This window comes from Coregonus lavaretus (assembly GCF_964263955.1).
Source record: "Coregonus lavaretus genome assembly, chromosome: 22".
Lineage (NCBI taxonomy): Eukaryota > Metazoa > Chordata > Actinopteri > Salmoniformes > Salmonidae > Coregonus > Coregonus lavaretus.
The window spans coordinates 38,947,139-38,962,817 of NC_140009.1; the positions used below are offsets into that span (position 1 = coordinate 38,947,139).

Consider the following 15,679-nt stretch of genomic DNA (forward strand, 5'->3'; position numbering starts at 1 on the left):
CGGTATATATACACCTGTTCTGAAAGGCTCCAGAGTCTGCAACACCACTAAGCAAGGGGCACCACCAAGCAAGCGGAACCATGAAGACCAAGGAGCTCTCCAAACAGGTCAGGGACAAAGTTGTGGAGTACAGATCAGTACAGATCAGTTATAAAAAAATATCAGAAACTTTGAACATCCCACGAGCACCATTAAATCCATTCTTAAAAAATTGAAAGAATATGGCACCACAACAAACCTGCCAAGAGAGGGCTGCCCACCAAAACTCACGGACCAGGCAAGGAGGGCATTAATCAGAGGCAACAAAGAGACCAAAGATAACCCTGAAGGAGCTGCAAAGTTTGTCCATAGGAGTATCTGTCCATAGGACCACTTTAAGCCGTACACTCCACAGAGCTGGGCTTTACAGAAGAGTGACCAGAAAAAAAGCCATTGCTTAAAGAAAAAAATAAGCAAACACGTTTGGTGTTCACCAAAAGGCATGTGGGAGACTCCCCAAACATATGGAAGAAGGTACTCTGGTCGGATGAGACTAAAATTGTGCTTTTTGGCCATCAAGGAAAACGCTATGTATGGCGCAAACCCAACACCTCTCATCACCCCAAGAACACCAACAGGGACTGGGAAACTGGTCAGAATTGAAGGAATGATGGATGGCACTAAATACAAGGAAATTCTTGAGGGAAACCTGTTTCAGTCTTCCAGAGATTTGAGACTGGGACGGAGGTTCACCTTCCAGCAGGACAATGACCCTAATCATACTGCTAAAGCAACACTCGAGTGGTTTAAGGGGAAACATTTAAATGTCTTGGAATGACCTAGTCAAAGCCCAGACCTCAATCCAATTGAGAATCTGTGGTATGACTTAAAGATTGCAGTACACCAGCGGATCCCATCCAACTTGAAGGAGCTGGAGCAGTTTTGCCTTGAAGAATGGGCAAAAATCCCAGTGGCTAGATGTGCCAAGCTTATAGAGACATCCCAAGAGACTTGCAGCTGTAATTGCTGCAAAAGGTGGCTCTACAAAGTATTGACTTTGGGGGGGTGAATAGTTATGCACGCTCAAGTTTTCTGTTTTTTTTGTTTTACAAAATATTTTGCATCTTCAAAGTGGTAGGCATGTTGTGTAAATCAAATGATACAAACCCCCCCAAAATCAATTTTCATTACAGGTTGTAATGCAACAAAATAGGAAAAATGCCACAGGGAGTGAATACTTTCGCAAGCCACTGTATACTTGAAGATATGGAGAGTGGTACTCAGTAATGTGTTGTATTGGATTTTCCCCAAGCATAACACTTTGCAGTATTACTTTAGTGCCTTGTTGCAAACAGGATGCATGTTTTGGAATATTCTTCTTCTGCACAGGCTTCCTTCTTTTCACTCTGTCAATTAGGTTAGTATTGTGGAGTAAGTACAATGTTGTTGATTCATCCTCGTTTTTTTCCGATCACAGCCATTTAACTCTAACTGTTTTAAAATCACCATTGGCCTCATGGTGAAATACCTGAGTTGTTTCCTTCCTCTCCGGCAACTGAGTTAGGAAGGACGTCTGTATCTTTGTAGTGACTGTGTGTATTGATACACCATCCAAAGTGTAATTAATAACTTCACCATGCTCAAAGGGATATTCAATGTATGCTGCTTTTTTTTTACCCATCTACCAATAGGTGCCTTCTTTGCGAGGCATTGGAAAACATTCCTGGTGTTTGTGGTTAAATCTGTGTTTGAAATACACTTCTCAACTGAGGAATCTTACAGATAATTGTATGTGTTGGGTACAGAGATGAGGTAGTCATTCAACAATCATTTTAAACACTATCATTGCACACAGTGAGTGAGTCCATGCAACTTATTACAGTTGAAGTCGGAAGTTTACATACACTTAGGTTGGAGTCATTAAAACTTGTTTTTCAACCACTCCACAAATTTCTTGTTAACAAACTATAGTTTTGGCAAGTCGGTTAGGACATCTACTTTGTGCATGACACAAGTAATTTTTCCAACAATTGTTTACAGACAGATTATTTCACTTATAATTCACTGTATCACAATTCCAGTGGGTCAGAAGTTTACATACACTAAATTGACTGTGCCTTTAAACAGCTTGGAAAATTCCAGAAAATGTCATGGCTTTAAAAATTGTAGACCTCCACAAGTCTGGTTCATCCTTGGGAACAATTTCCAAATGCGTGAAGGTACCACGTTCATCTGTACAAACAATAGTATGCAAGTATAAACACCATGGGACCACGCAGCCGTCATACCGCTCAGGAAGGAGACATGTTCTGTTCCTAGAGATGAACGTACTTTGGTGCAGAAAGTGCAAATCAATCCCAGAACAACAGCAAAGGACCTTGTGAAGATGCTGGAGGAAACAGGTACAAAAGTATCAATATCCACAGTAAAACGTGTCCTATATCGACATAACATGAAAGGCCGCTCAGCAAGGAAGAAGCCACTGCTCCAAAACCGCCATAAAAAAGCCAGACTATGGTTTGCAACTGCACATGGGGACAAAGATCTTACTTTTTGGAGAAATGTCCTCTGGTCTGATGAAACAAAAATAGAACTGTTTGGCCATAATGACCATTGTTATGTTTGGAGGAAAAGGGGGACGCTTGCAAGCCGAAGAACACCATCCCAACTGTGAAGAACAGGGGTGGCAGCATCATGCTGTGGAGGTGCTTTGCTGCAAGAGGGACTGGTGCACTTCACAAAATAGATGGCATCATGAGGAAGGAAAAATTATGTGGATATATTGAAGCAACATCTCAAGACATCAGTCAGGAAGTTAAAGCTTGGTCGCAAATGGGTCTTCCAAATGGACAATGATCCCAAGCATACTTCCAAAGTTGTGGCAAAATGGCTTAAGGACAACAAAGTCAAGGTATTGGAGTGGCCATCACAAAGCCCTGACCTCAATCCTATAGAACATTTGTGGGCAGAACTGAAAAAGCATGTGCGATCAAGGAGGCCTACAAACCTGACTCAGTTACACCAGATCTCAGGAGGAATGGGCTAAAAATCACCCAACTCATTGTGGGAAGCTTGTGGAAGGCTACCTGAAATATTATAAGTTAAACAATTTGAAGGCAATGCTACCAAATACTAATTGAGTATATGTAAACTTCTGACCCACTGGTAATGTGATGAAAGAAATAAAATATGAAATAAATAATTATCTCTACTATTATTCTGACATTTCACATTCTTAAAATAAAGTGGTGATCCTAACTGACCCAAGACAGTGAATTTTTACTAGGATTAAATGTCAGGAATTGTGAAAAACCTAGTTTAAATGTATTTGGCTAAGGTGTATGTAAACTTCCGACTTCAACTGTATGTGACTCGTTAGGGAATGTTTCACTCCTGAACTTATTTAGGCTTGCCATAACAAAGTGGTTGAATACTTATTGACTCAAGACATTTCAGCTTTTTAATTTTTAATTAATTTGTAAACATTTTGAAAAACATTATTCCAATTTTACATTATGGAGTATTGTGTGTAGGCCAGTGACAACTAATCTCAATTGAATCACTTTTAAGTTCAGGCTGTAACGTAACAAAATGTGGAAAAAGTCAAGGGGTATGAATACTTACTGAAGGCAGTGTAACTCTTCACGACACAGAAGTATATAAACTATTCGACAGTTAAGTCTAAAAAAACAGGAATTTGGCTCAAAACATCTGCCATACACTTCGGAACTAGAAATGGAACAAAACTATTGGTAGAACTTTACTGTACAGAAAAAACTGTGTAATTAACTTTACTGAATAATCATACAAATGCAACATATAAAGTGTTGGTCCCATGTTTCATGAGCTGAAATAAAAGATCCCAGAAATGTTATATACCACAAAAACCTTATTTCTCTCAAATTGTTTGCACAAATGTGTTTACATCCCTGTTAGTGAGCATTTCTCCTTTGCCAAGATAATCCATCCACCTGACATGTGTGGCATATCAAGAAGCTAATTAAACAACATGATCTTTACACAGGTGTACCTGTGCTGGGGACAATAAAAGGCCACTCTAAAATGTGCAGTTTTGTCACACAACACAGATGTCTCAAGTTTTGAGGGAGCGTGCAATTGGCATGCTGACTGCAGGAATGTCCAACAGAGCTGTGCCAGAGAATTTCATATTTATTTCTCTACCATAAGCCGCTTCCAATGTTGTTTTAGAGAATTTGGCAGTACATCCAACCGGCCTCACAACCACAGACCACGTGTAACCACACCAGCCCAGGACCTCCACATCCAGCTTCTTCACCTGCGGGATCGTCTGAGGAGGGGTGCTGAGTAGTATTTCTGTCTCTAATAAAGCCCTTTTGTGGGGGAAAACTCATTCCGATTGGCTGGGCCTGGCTCCCCAGTGCCCTCTCAGGTCAACCCATGGCTGCATCCCTGCCCAGTCATGTGAAATCCATACATTAGGGCCTAATGAATTTATTTCAGTTGACTGATTTCTTTTTATGAACTGTAACTCAGTAAAATCTTTGAAATTTGTTGCATGTTGCGTTTATATTTTTGTTCAGTATAAAAATACATTGTAATAATTGGTTATTAATTAATTAATTATTCCATTAGGTTACTCACCATTACATCCAGTCTGATTTGTGTAGGATGTTATTCCTGATGTCTTGTGAACCAAGCAGAACTCAGGGAACCTCTGTAGTTCTGAAGTAGAAGGAGAAATGAAACGCTGACCTGTCCATTTTATCTGCTGTCTAGAGCTAGTAACATAGTATGAAGGTCTCTAGATAGAATAAGTTGTCAGAGTTCAACCTCCTGGCCTCTCCTGTGTGTGCCACTCCATCTCATTGAACTATATGTATGAGCACATTTCAAACAACGGCTGTAGTAAGTGCTGTGGGGCTTACAAACACAAAAGAAAAGGTTGTGGTAGATGTGACCGATCGCAGGTCATTTCACAGCTCTTACAATCTGAGCATTTATGTCAACGACTCTGAACGATCTATTTAGATAATCAACTGGGTCATCTTTTGCTCTCTTTAACCCTGCTCTGTGTCTCGTTTTATCATTCCTCTCTCCCCTTCCTTTCTCTCCCTCCCCTTTATCTCTCCTCCCTTCCTCCTCTCTCTACAGAAGATAGCCCTATTTGGTAAAATACCAAGTCCATATTATGGCAAGAACAGCTCAAATAAGCAAAGAGAAACAACACTCCATCATTACTTTAAGACATGAAGGTCAGTAAATACTGAACATTTCAAGAACTTTGAACGTTTCTTCAAGTGCAGTTGCAAAAACCATCAAGCGCTATGATGAAACTGGCTCTCATGAGGACCGCCACAGGAATGGAAGACCCAGAGTTACCTCTGCTGCAGAGGATATGTTCATTAGAATTACCAGCCTCAGAAATTGAAGCCCAAATAAATGCTTCACAGAGTTCAAGTCACAGACACATCTCAACATCAACAGTTCAGAGAGGACTGTGTGAATCAGGCCTTCATGGTCGAATTGCTGCAAAGAAACCACCACTAAAGGACACCAATAATAAGAAGAGACCTGCTTGGGCCAAGAAACACAAGCAATGGACATTAGACGGGTGGAAATGTGTCCTTTGGTCTGGAGTCCAAATTTTAGATTTTTGGTTCCAACCGCCATGTCTTTGTAAGACACTGTGTGGGTGAACGGATTATCTCCGCAAGTGTAGTTCCCACCGTAAAGCATGGAGGAGGAGGTGTTATGGTGTGGGGGTGCTTAACCAGCATGGCTACCACAGCATTCTGCAGCGATACCCAATCCCATCTGGTTTGGGTTTAGTGGGACTATCATTTGTTTTTCAACAGGACAATGACCCCACACACCTCCAGGCTGTGTAAGGGCTATTTGACCAAGAAGAGTGATGGAGTGCTGCATCAGATGACCTGGCCTCCACAATCGCCCGACCTCAACCCAATTGAGATGGTTTGGGATGAGTCGGACGGCAGAGTGAAGGAAAAGCAGCCAACAAGTGCTCAGCATATGTGGGAACTCCTTCAAGACTGTTGGAAAAGCATTCCAGGTGAAGCTGGTTTAGAGAATGCCAAGAGTGTGCAAAGTTGTCTTCAAAGCAAAGGGTGGCTATTTGAAGAATCTCAAATCTCAAATATATATGGATTGTTTTACACTTTTTTTGGTTACTACATGATTCCATATGTGTTATTTCATAGTTTTGATGTCTTCACTATTATTATACAATGTAGAAAATAGGAAAAATAAAGAAAAACCATGGAATGAGTAGGTGTGTCCAAACTTTTGACTGGTACTGTATGTAAACTCTGTGTAAACTCCTCTGTCTGTATTCAGTCTCTAAATGTTGTCTATCACTAGCAGTACCATATCACAAAGTAAAATTTTTAGTATGTGTAAATGTACTTGGTGAATATAGGTGATTCTGATTCTATTCCCAGAGTGTGCCCATGGCTGGTTTGGGGCGGACTGTGCTCAGCCCTGTGCGTGTTTGAACGGTGGTGTGTGTGACCGTCACAGTGGAGAGTGCAGCTGTGGCCCGGGCTGGGTAGGACAGCACTGTCAGACAGGTAAGGAACAAGAATCCTAACCATGTTGCCCTAAGACCTGTACTTTCTTGTACTCTGACCTGATTTATTGAGTGTGTACGTGTGTGTTTCTGTGTGTCTTGTCAATGTTGTTGTATGTGTATTTATGTGTGTGATCAGGGTTGGGTTGTAACAGATTACATATAAATCGGGATTACATAATCCGATTACAAAAATGAAGTAACTGTAATCAGCCTGGATTACAAAATTACTGTTACATTTATAAAAACATCTGATTTCATCTAAACTTTGTCCGAATTTCAGTTGTTTAGCGCACCCTCAAGACTTCTCACATGTTCTCATCTCAGCAAGATTATATTGTCCTGCAAATCACCCATCAAGGGTGGATGGATTATTTTGTATTCAGACTGGTTGAATGAATAGGTGGCTTCCAAAACATTTATACATGGCCCACTGGTCAATCAGAGTCATCTGGACTCCACAGAGGTCCTTCTTGCTGCTTTGTAGCCTATTTACAGTTCACTTTCACTCTCTCTCCTTTGTGTGCTGGGGTAGCAGGAGAGAAAAATGCTTTCTGGTTGCACAACATTTCAAAATGCAATCGTGGGAAAAACATGGTTTTAAGCAAACCAATATTGCTACTATTATTATCAACTCTTATTATTGAGGGAAGGACACTTACGTCGGCCATTCACAGTGAGTGCATAAAATGTATGGTTAGATATCAATTACACGGCTAACTATCAGCCAAATTTCACTTAGCAACCTAGCCAACTACTTTCTCAGGTATTGCCAGATGTTTATATTCCCACTTAGCAACAAGCACTTGGTGGGCAGGCGGTCCTTCAGAGTAATGGCTCTGCGGTGCGACAGCAGAGCTGCCTGTCAGCTAAACAGTGGTGAGACATTTTCTTACATTTACATTTTAGTCATTTAGCAGACGCTCTTATCCAGAGCGACTTACAGTTAGCACATACATTATTTTATCGAACCCACAACCCTGGCGTTGCAAATGCCATGCTCTACCAACTAAGCTACATCCCCTGCCGGCCATTCTCTCCCCTACCCTGGACGACGCTGGGCCAATTGTGCGCCGCCCCATGGGTCTCCCGGTCACGGCCGGCTACGACAGAGCCTAGATTCGAACCAGGATCTCTAGTGGCACAGCTAGCACTGCAATGCAGTGCCTTAGACCACTGCGCCACTCAGGAGAGACACTGCCTAGTCACACTACAGCTGCCCCTTGGGGCAAGCCACTTTATTCAGCGTCAAGCCAGTTGCATGCCTGCTCCCCATCCCAGATTATTATTATATTTTCTATATATTGGATGTCATGGCAATTTCAAAACATGTTTTTGGAAAAGTACTTTAAGTGATTATGTGTTGGCACAATTATATCAGGATCTGGGTCCACAGGTGACAACAAATAAATCAAATCAAATTGTATTGGTCATATACAACTGGCGGGCTTCTCACTGTCACGCCCTGGCTCTAGGGACTCTTTTATGTTGAGCCAGGGTGTGTAGTGTCTATGTTTTGTGTTCTATGTTCAGTCTCTAGTTCATGTGTTTTCTATGTTGGCCGGGGTGGTTCTCAATCAGAGGCAACGTGAATCAGCTGTTGCTTGTTGTCTCTGATTGGGAACCATACTTAGGCAGCCTGTTGTACACTTGTGTTTTGTGGGATCTTGTTCCGTGTTGGTTTGTGTTATTGACCGAGGACTTCACGTATCGTTTTGTTGTTTTGTATATTGTTATCGTGTTGCTAGTACACTATTAAAAAGAGATGTACGCATATCACGCTGCGCCTTGGTCCACTCCTTTCGACGATCGTGACACTCACACAGTGCAATGGAGACAAAAGTGAACAATCAAATAAGTGACAGTAAATATAAAATACAGTAATACTCCAAATAATACAAAGAAAACACTAAATAAACTACAAAAGAGGCATGCTGATGAAAGAGAATAAGATTAAATAAGTTTACATACTCCTTAGCCAAATACATTTAAACTCAGTTTTTCACAATTCCTGACTTTTAATCCTAGTAAAAATTCCCTGTCTTGGGTCAGTTAGGATCACCACTTTTATTTTAAGAATGTGAAATGTCAGAATAATAGTAGAGAGAATTATTTATTTCAGCTTTTATTTCTTTCATCACATTCCCAGTGGGTCAGAAGTATACATACACTCAATTAGTATTTGGTAGCATTGCCTTTAAATTGTTTAACTTGGGTCAAACGTTTCAGGTAGCCTTCCACAAGCTTCCCACAATAAGTTGGGTGAATTTTGGCCCATTCCTCCTGACAGAGCTGGTGTAACTGAGTCAGGTTTGTAGGCCTCCTTGCTCGCACACACTTTTTCAGTTCTACCCACAAATGTTCTATAGGATTGAGGTCAGGGCTTTGTGATGGCCACTCCAATACCTAGACTTTGTTGTCCTTAAGCCATTTTGCCACAACTTTGGAAGTATGCTTGGGGTCATTGTCCATTTGAAAGACCCATTTGCGACCAAGCTTTAACTTCCTGACTGATGTCTTGAGATGTTGCTTCAATATATCCACATAATTTTTCCTTCCTCATGATGCCATCTATTTTGTGAAGTGCACCAGTCCCTCCTGCAGCAAAACCCCCCCTACAGCATGATGCTGCCACCCACGTGCTTCACGGTTGGGATGGTGTTCTTCGGCTTGCAAGCGTCCCCTTTTTCCTCCAAACATAACGATGGTCATTATGGCCAAACAGTTCTATTTTTCTTTCATCAGACCAGAGGACATTTCTCCAAAAAGTACGATCTTTGTCTCCATGTGCAGTTGCAAACCGCAGTCTGGCATTTTTATTTATGGCGGTTTTTGGAGCAGTGGCTTCTTCCTTGCATGTCGATATAGGACTTGTTTTACTGTGGATATAGATACTTTTGTACCTGTTTCCTCCAGCATCTTCACAATGTCCTTTGCTGTTGTTCTGGGATTGATTTGCACTTTTCACACCAAAGTACGTTCATCTCTAGGAGACAGAATGCGTCTCCTTCTGGAGCGGTATGACGGCTGCGTGGTCCCATGGTGTTTATACTTGCATACTATTGTTTGTACAGATTAACGTGGTACCTTCAGGCATTTGTAAATTGCTCCCAAGGATGAACCAGACTTGTGGAGGTCTACAATTTTTTTTCTGAGGTCTTGGCTGATTTCTTTTAATTTTCCCATGATGTCAAGCAAAGAGGCACTGCGTTTGAAGGTAGGCCTTGAAATACATCCACAGGTACACCTCCAATTGACTCAAATGATGTCAATTAGCCTATCAGAAGCTTCTAAAGCCATGACATCATTTTCTGGAATTCTGGAAGCTGTTTAAAGGCACAGTCAACTTAGTGTATGTAAACCTCTGACCCACTGGAATTGTGATACAGTGAATTATAAGTTAAATAATATGTCTGTAAACAATTGTTGGAAAAATTACTTGTGTCATGCACAAAGTAGATGTCCTAACCGACTTGCCAAAACTATAGTTTGTTAACAAGACATTTGTGGAGTGGTTGAAAAATGAGTTTTAATGACTCCAACCTAAGTGTATTACATTTTTTTACATTTTAGTCATTTAGCAGACGCTCTTATCCAGAGCAATTTACAGTTAGTGAGTGCATAATTATTTAATTTTTTTCATACTGGCCTCCCGTGGGAATCGAACCCACAACCCTGGCGTTGCAAGCGCCATGCTCTACCAACTGAGCTACACTTCCGACTTCAACTGTATCTGTCTATAATGCTTGGGAATAACAAAAATAAAAATACAATTATTATTTGCTCTGAAAACTTGGGGGATCAAATAAAATAACCCGCATGCCAAATTTAGCCCACTTTGGGGAACCCTGGTCTTTGCTTTTTACAATTTGTTGATGAGAGATATCATTGCCTAATTTACAGCTTAAACTTTGTGAGTGTTAAATAGGCTAGATAGCACATCTTTCTTTTTACTTTATTCACACAATTTGTTTATAAGAAGAGATGTAGCATAGTTTATAGATTTCTTTTGAAAGGCTAAATGTATGTCTGTTTCTTGCTCTGTTGTTTTTTAACTTGTGTTAGCCTATATGAAAGCTTACAGGCACTTTCTTTTTGCAATTCTAATATCTTTATCATGTTGCCTTCGGTTCTCGTTTTTATTTATCAAAAAAAGACAGTAATCAAAACAGTGGATATGTTTGTGTATGCTTAATCATAACATTAACAACAGCATAATCAATTAATCATGTTTTTTGTGGTGTAGCCAACAGAAGGCTATTGGCTCCAATCCAAGATGTAAGCGCTCTGTCTAGCAGTTGAATATGAGAAGCAGCAGTGCAGACGAGAATAAGCACTTTGATGACGGCAGTTGAAAATGTTAATGTTTTTTGTGCGCTTGTGCCCTTAACAGCATGTGAGGCTGGCCTGTTTGGCCCAGGGTGTGAGGAGCAGTGTCGATGTAACCATAGGCCCGTGTGTGACCACGTCAGCGGAGTGTGTGTGTGTCCTCCTGGCTGGAGGGGACCTCTGTGTGACAGAGGTAAGGTCAGATTGCTGACCTAGTATCAGATTAGCCTTTTAGATTATAATGAATGAGATTACATGGACAGGGGAGACCTTATTCTACATCAGCACTCCCACTCTGAAGCTACTATGAATGTATAGAACCTATTCATCACAAGGAGCTGTATATACTGTAAATCATAAGCAACAGACCGCACGCATTGATTTAATTGAATGTATGTGATTTCCACGTTCACCACAGCCTGTCTACCTGGCTCCTATGGGAAGGACTGTGTGCTACGCTGTAACTGTCCCCACGGCACTTCCTGCAACCACGTTTCTGGCGAGTGTGGCTGTCCCCCTGGATTCACTGGCAACGGCTGTGAGCAGAGTGAGTGATTTGTGGCAGACGAAGGATAGTAAAGATATGTTGTATAATGTACTGCTTCGCATGAATTGTGTTGCGTTGCGTGTAACAAACGAATCAACTCTGCAGTGACGCATGCAATGATTTAAAGACCGCTGTTTAGCAACCCAACAAGTTAGCATTCGTTTGGTGATACAGTGTGGTGTGTCATGGTGTAAGTGGCTGTAGAGCGAGCTCTAGTCTAGCCTAGAAGCCAGGGGGATAGGAGAGTAGGGCAATGAAGAACACAGAATGCTATGCCCACGTTTGAATACTTCAGAAATTCTTCCTCCCTTCCCTGGTTCCTTGAGGTAAGCGCCGATCTATAAGAATCTTTAAGTGATACTTTCACCAATCCAACCATTTCAGATCTGTGATAACCCCGAGGAAGGAAGGAAGGATATGTTTCTGAAGTATTTGAAAAAAGGGCCTATGAGGTAGATATGCAGTATATGTATGGGGTTGCTGAATGAAACGATAGTAAATATACGTTCAGTTTCCTTATTACTACTACCTAACATGTAGGCACACCTTTTTGTGTAGCCTACTGAAAAAGTCCATGTATCAGGATATTGTATGGGAGTCAACATGTGTGTTATGTGTTTATTTGCCAGTATGCCAGCCTGGCACGTATGGACTGAACTGTAACCAGGTGTGCCAGTGCTCTGGCACCAACCAGCTGTGCCACCCTGACACCGGCCTCTGCTACTGCGCCCCCGGTTACCATGGTTACAATTGTAATCAAGGCAAGCACCCCATCACACACATAAACGCACAGATACACATTTCCTATACCAATGTCACAAAGAAATTCCACTATTGAAAGTTGAACTTACAATAGTCATAGGTAGGGCCAGGAGATTTTCCACAATGTGACCTGATCAGGAAACACTCTTGACCTTAGTTATGACCTCACCTGAATAGAAAAAACGTTGATCTTACCAGTAGGAAATGTTTTAACACAGCTAAGTCCTGTGTGTGTTTGGCTTGACAGAGTGTGACATAGGACGGTACGGCCCAAACTGCGAGCGTCTATGCCAGTGTAGGAATGCTGGTGTGTGCCAGACCACCACGGGCACCTGCCAGTGCCTGTCTGGCTACATCGGAGCAGACTGCAACATCAGTGAGTGCCAGCGTATGCCAGGGGCATGGGCATATCCACAGGCTACAGTTTGTTATTTACCAAGTATTTATTTTAACATTAAAAAGCAAAATGGTAATTAGTCATTCATTTTTCATCCTATAACACAAGCACTACCAAGTAACGTTTTGTATGGTCTCCTCTCTTTCCCCACACTTTTCCTCTGGTTCTACCAGCATGCCCATCAGGGCGTTATGGGCAGGACTGTGCCAGGGTGGCGTTCTGTGGGGAGGGGGCACGGAGTGACCCAGAGACAGGCAGGTGTGTGTGCAAGGCCGGCCAGCGGGGAGAAGACTGTGGACAGGGTAATACACACACACTGTAACACACACAGTTTATTTCTGCTCCACAATGAGTGTCAAATGTAATAATCCCATTCATCATGTTTTATTGACAGTCTACGGTGTGTATGTTTGTGTGCTTGTGTGCGTGCTGGTGTGTGTGCCTGTTTGTGTTTCTCAGGTTGTGCCCAGGGTTGGTATGGGGAGGACTGTGGCCAGCGCTGTAACTGCCGTAACGGTGGCGTGTGTGACCCGGTCTCTGGAGGCTGCACCTGCGGACTAGGCTGGACTGGACCCAGCTGTGACAGAGGTGACCTGAGCAGACCTGGCTATAAATACTATTCTAAATCTTTCAATTACTTTGAGCATTTGTTTTAGCCTGCCTGTAGTGCCAGGTGGGCATGGTTTGCACTTTTGCTTCAATTCTATAGGATCCATTGCAACAGGCAACCTTAATCAAGCACAGACACATTATTTGAAATTATTTCAAATAGTATTTGAACCCAGGTCATGACAACCATGGTCAACAGCTCACATTTCCCATTCTCCTCATTGTGTTGTGTTGTGAATCGATGTGAAGACTCAATTTAAGTGCCCCTGATATCAAATCAAATCAAATGTTATTTGTCACATGCGCCGAATACAACAGGTGTAGACCTTACAGTGACATGCTTACCTACAAGCTCTTAAACAACAATGCAGTTTTAAGAAAGAATACAAAAAGAAATCACACAAAAAAATAATAATACGAAAGAAAAGTAACAAATAATTAAAGAGCAACAGTAAAAATAACAATAGCGAGGCTATATACAGGGGGTACCGGTCCTGGATGGCAGGAAGCTTGGCCCCAGTGATGTACTGGGCCGTACGCACTACCCTCTGTAGTGCCTTGCGGTCAGAGGCCGAGCAGTTGCCATACCAGGCAGTGATGCAACCAGTCAGGATGCTCTCGATGGTGCAGCTGTAGAACCTTTTGAGGATCTGAGGACCCATGACAAATCTTTTCAGTCTCCTTAGGGGGAATAGGTTTTGTCGTGCACACTTCACAAATGTCTTGGTGTGCTTGGACCATGTTAGTTTGTTGGTGATGTGGACACCAAGGAACTTGAAGCTCTCAACCTGCTCCACTACAGCCCCGTCGATGAGAATGGGGGTGTGCTCGGTCCTCTTCTTTTTCCTGTAGTCCACAATCATCTCCTTTGTCTTGATCGCGTTGAGGGAGAGGTTGTTGTCCTGGCACCACACAGCTAGGTCTCTGACCTCCTCCCCATAGGCTGTCTCGTCGTTGTCGGTGATCAGGCCTATCACTATTGTGTTATCGGCAAACTTAATGATGGTGTTGGAGTCGTGCCTTGCCATGCAGTCATGAGTGAACAGGGAGTACAGGAGGGGACTGAGCACGCACCACTGAGGGGCCCCGTATTGAAGATCAGCGTGGCGGATGTGTTGTTACCTACCCTTACCACCTGGAGGCGGCCCGTCAGGAAGTCCAGGATCCAGTTGCAGAGGGAGGTGTTTAGTCCCAGGGTCCTTAGCTTAGTGATGAGCTTTGAGGGCAGTATGGTGTTGAAAGCTGAGCTGTAGTCAATGAATAGCATTCTCACATAGGTGTTCCCTTTTGTCCAGGTGTGAAAGGGCAGTGTGGAGCGCAATAGAGATTGCATCATCTGTGGATCTGTTGGGGCGGTATGCAAATTGGAGTGGGTCTAGGGTTTCTGGGATAATGGTGTTGATGTGAGCCATGACCAGCCTTTCAAAGCACTTCATGGCTACAGACGTGAGTGCTACGGGTCGGTAGTCATTTAGGCAGGTTACCTTAGTGTTCTTGGGCACAGGGACTATGGTGGTCTGCTTGAAACATGTTGGTATTACAGACTCAGACAGGGAGAGGTTGAAAATGTCAGTGAAGACACTTGCCAGTTGGTCAGCGCATGCTCAGAGTACACGTCCTGGTAATCCGTCTGGCCCTATGGCCTTGTGAATGTTGACCTGTTTAAAGGTCTTACTCACATCGGCTACGGAGAGCGTGATCACAGAGTCGTCCGGAACAGCTGATGCTCTCATGCATGTTACTTGCCTCGAAGCGAGCATAGAAGTAATGATATCATGATGAGCCCATGACACCATTACATTGCTTACCCATTACAAGGTGTTGTGTGTGTTTCTGTTGCTCTGTCATTCAGAGTGCCCCTTAGGGAGTTACGGGGCCAACTGCAAACTGCGGTGTGATTGTCATAACAATGGGACGTGCGGCAGAGTAACGGGAGAGTGCCGGTGTGACCCGGGATACTACGGTCATCTGTGTGAACACGGTAAGGCAGGGCCATTCAGTTACTGCTACTATGAGTGGATCAATTAATCATCATATTGATCATATGAAATAACTCAATTTGACGCAATCAATGAATCAATGTTGATAAAACAGTATCAAAGGTTTGGAGGGTTAGGTTAGGCGCGTGAGAAACGATATAAGAAAGCTATTCAAGGCTCTTTTCGAATGCTCTTTTATGTTCTAATGTTTTACTATCCTAACATTCTGTTCTATGTTCTGTCTAGCCTGCCCTGCTGGTTTCCATGGCCACCGCTGTCAGCTCCAGTGTAAGTGTCGAGGCCACGCCCCCTGTGATCCCAGCACAGGGCACTGTCTCTGCCCTCCTGGTTACCATGGATACCGCTGTGAGAAAGGTGAGAAGCAGTTTAACTAAAAATAAGGATTAAGCTGAGATTTAGTAAATACCATTGCCTAATAATCTGGTTGTAACTGCCGATAAAGTGTGACTGTCACTTGCCCCAGTCATAATTACAGCTAAGATGTTGTA

At 42.6% G+C, this 15,679-nt stretch overlaps 1 protein-coding gene across 1 annotated transcript in view; it reads left to right on the forward strand.

The window, feature by feature from the left end:
• Window positions 1–15,679, forward strand: part of LOC311149950 (uncharacterized protein) — a gene marked incomplete at both ends in the record, with an annotated part of 93,841 nt that overhangs the window by 76,607 nt on the left and 1,555 nt on the right. The window contains 9 exons of the mRNA XM_084187174.1: window positions 6,420–6,548; window positions 10,941–11,069; window positions 11,295–11,423; window positions 12,053–12,184; window positions 12,433–12,561; window positions 12,756–12,884; window positions 13,042–13,170; window positions 15,044–15,172; window positions 15,417–15,545. Of these exons, the coding sequence (XP_084043300.1) occupies window positions 6,420–6,548; window positions 10,941–11,069; window positions 11,295–11,423; window positions 12,053–12,184; window positions 12,433–12,561; window positions 12,756–12,884; window positions 13,042–13,170; window positions 15,044–15,172; window positions 15,417–15,545 (1,164 nt within the window). The remainder of the gene's footprint in view (window positions 1–6,419; window positions 6,549–10,940; window positions 11,070–11,294; window positions 11,424–12,052; window positions 12,185–12,432; window positions 12,562–12,755; window positions 12,885–13,041; window positions 13,171–15,043; window positions 15,173–15,416; window positions 15,546–15,679) is intronic.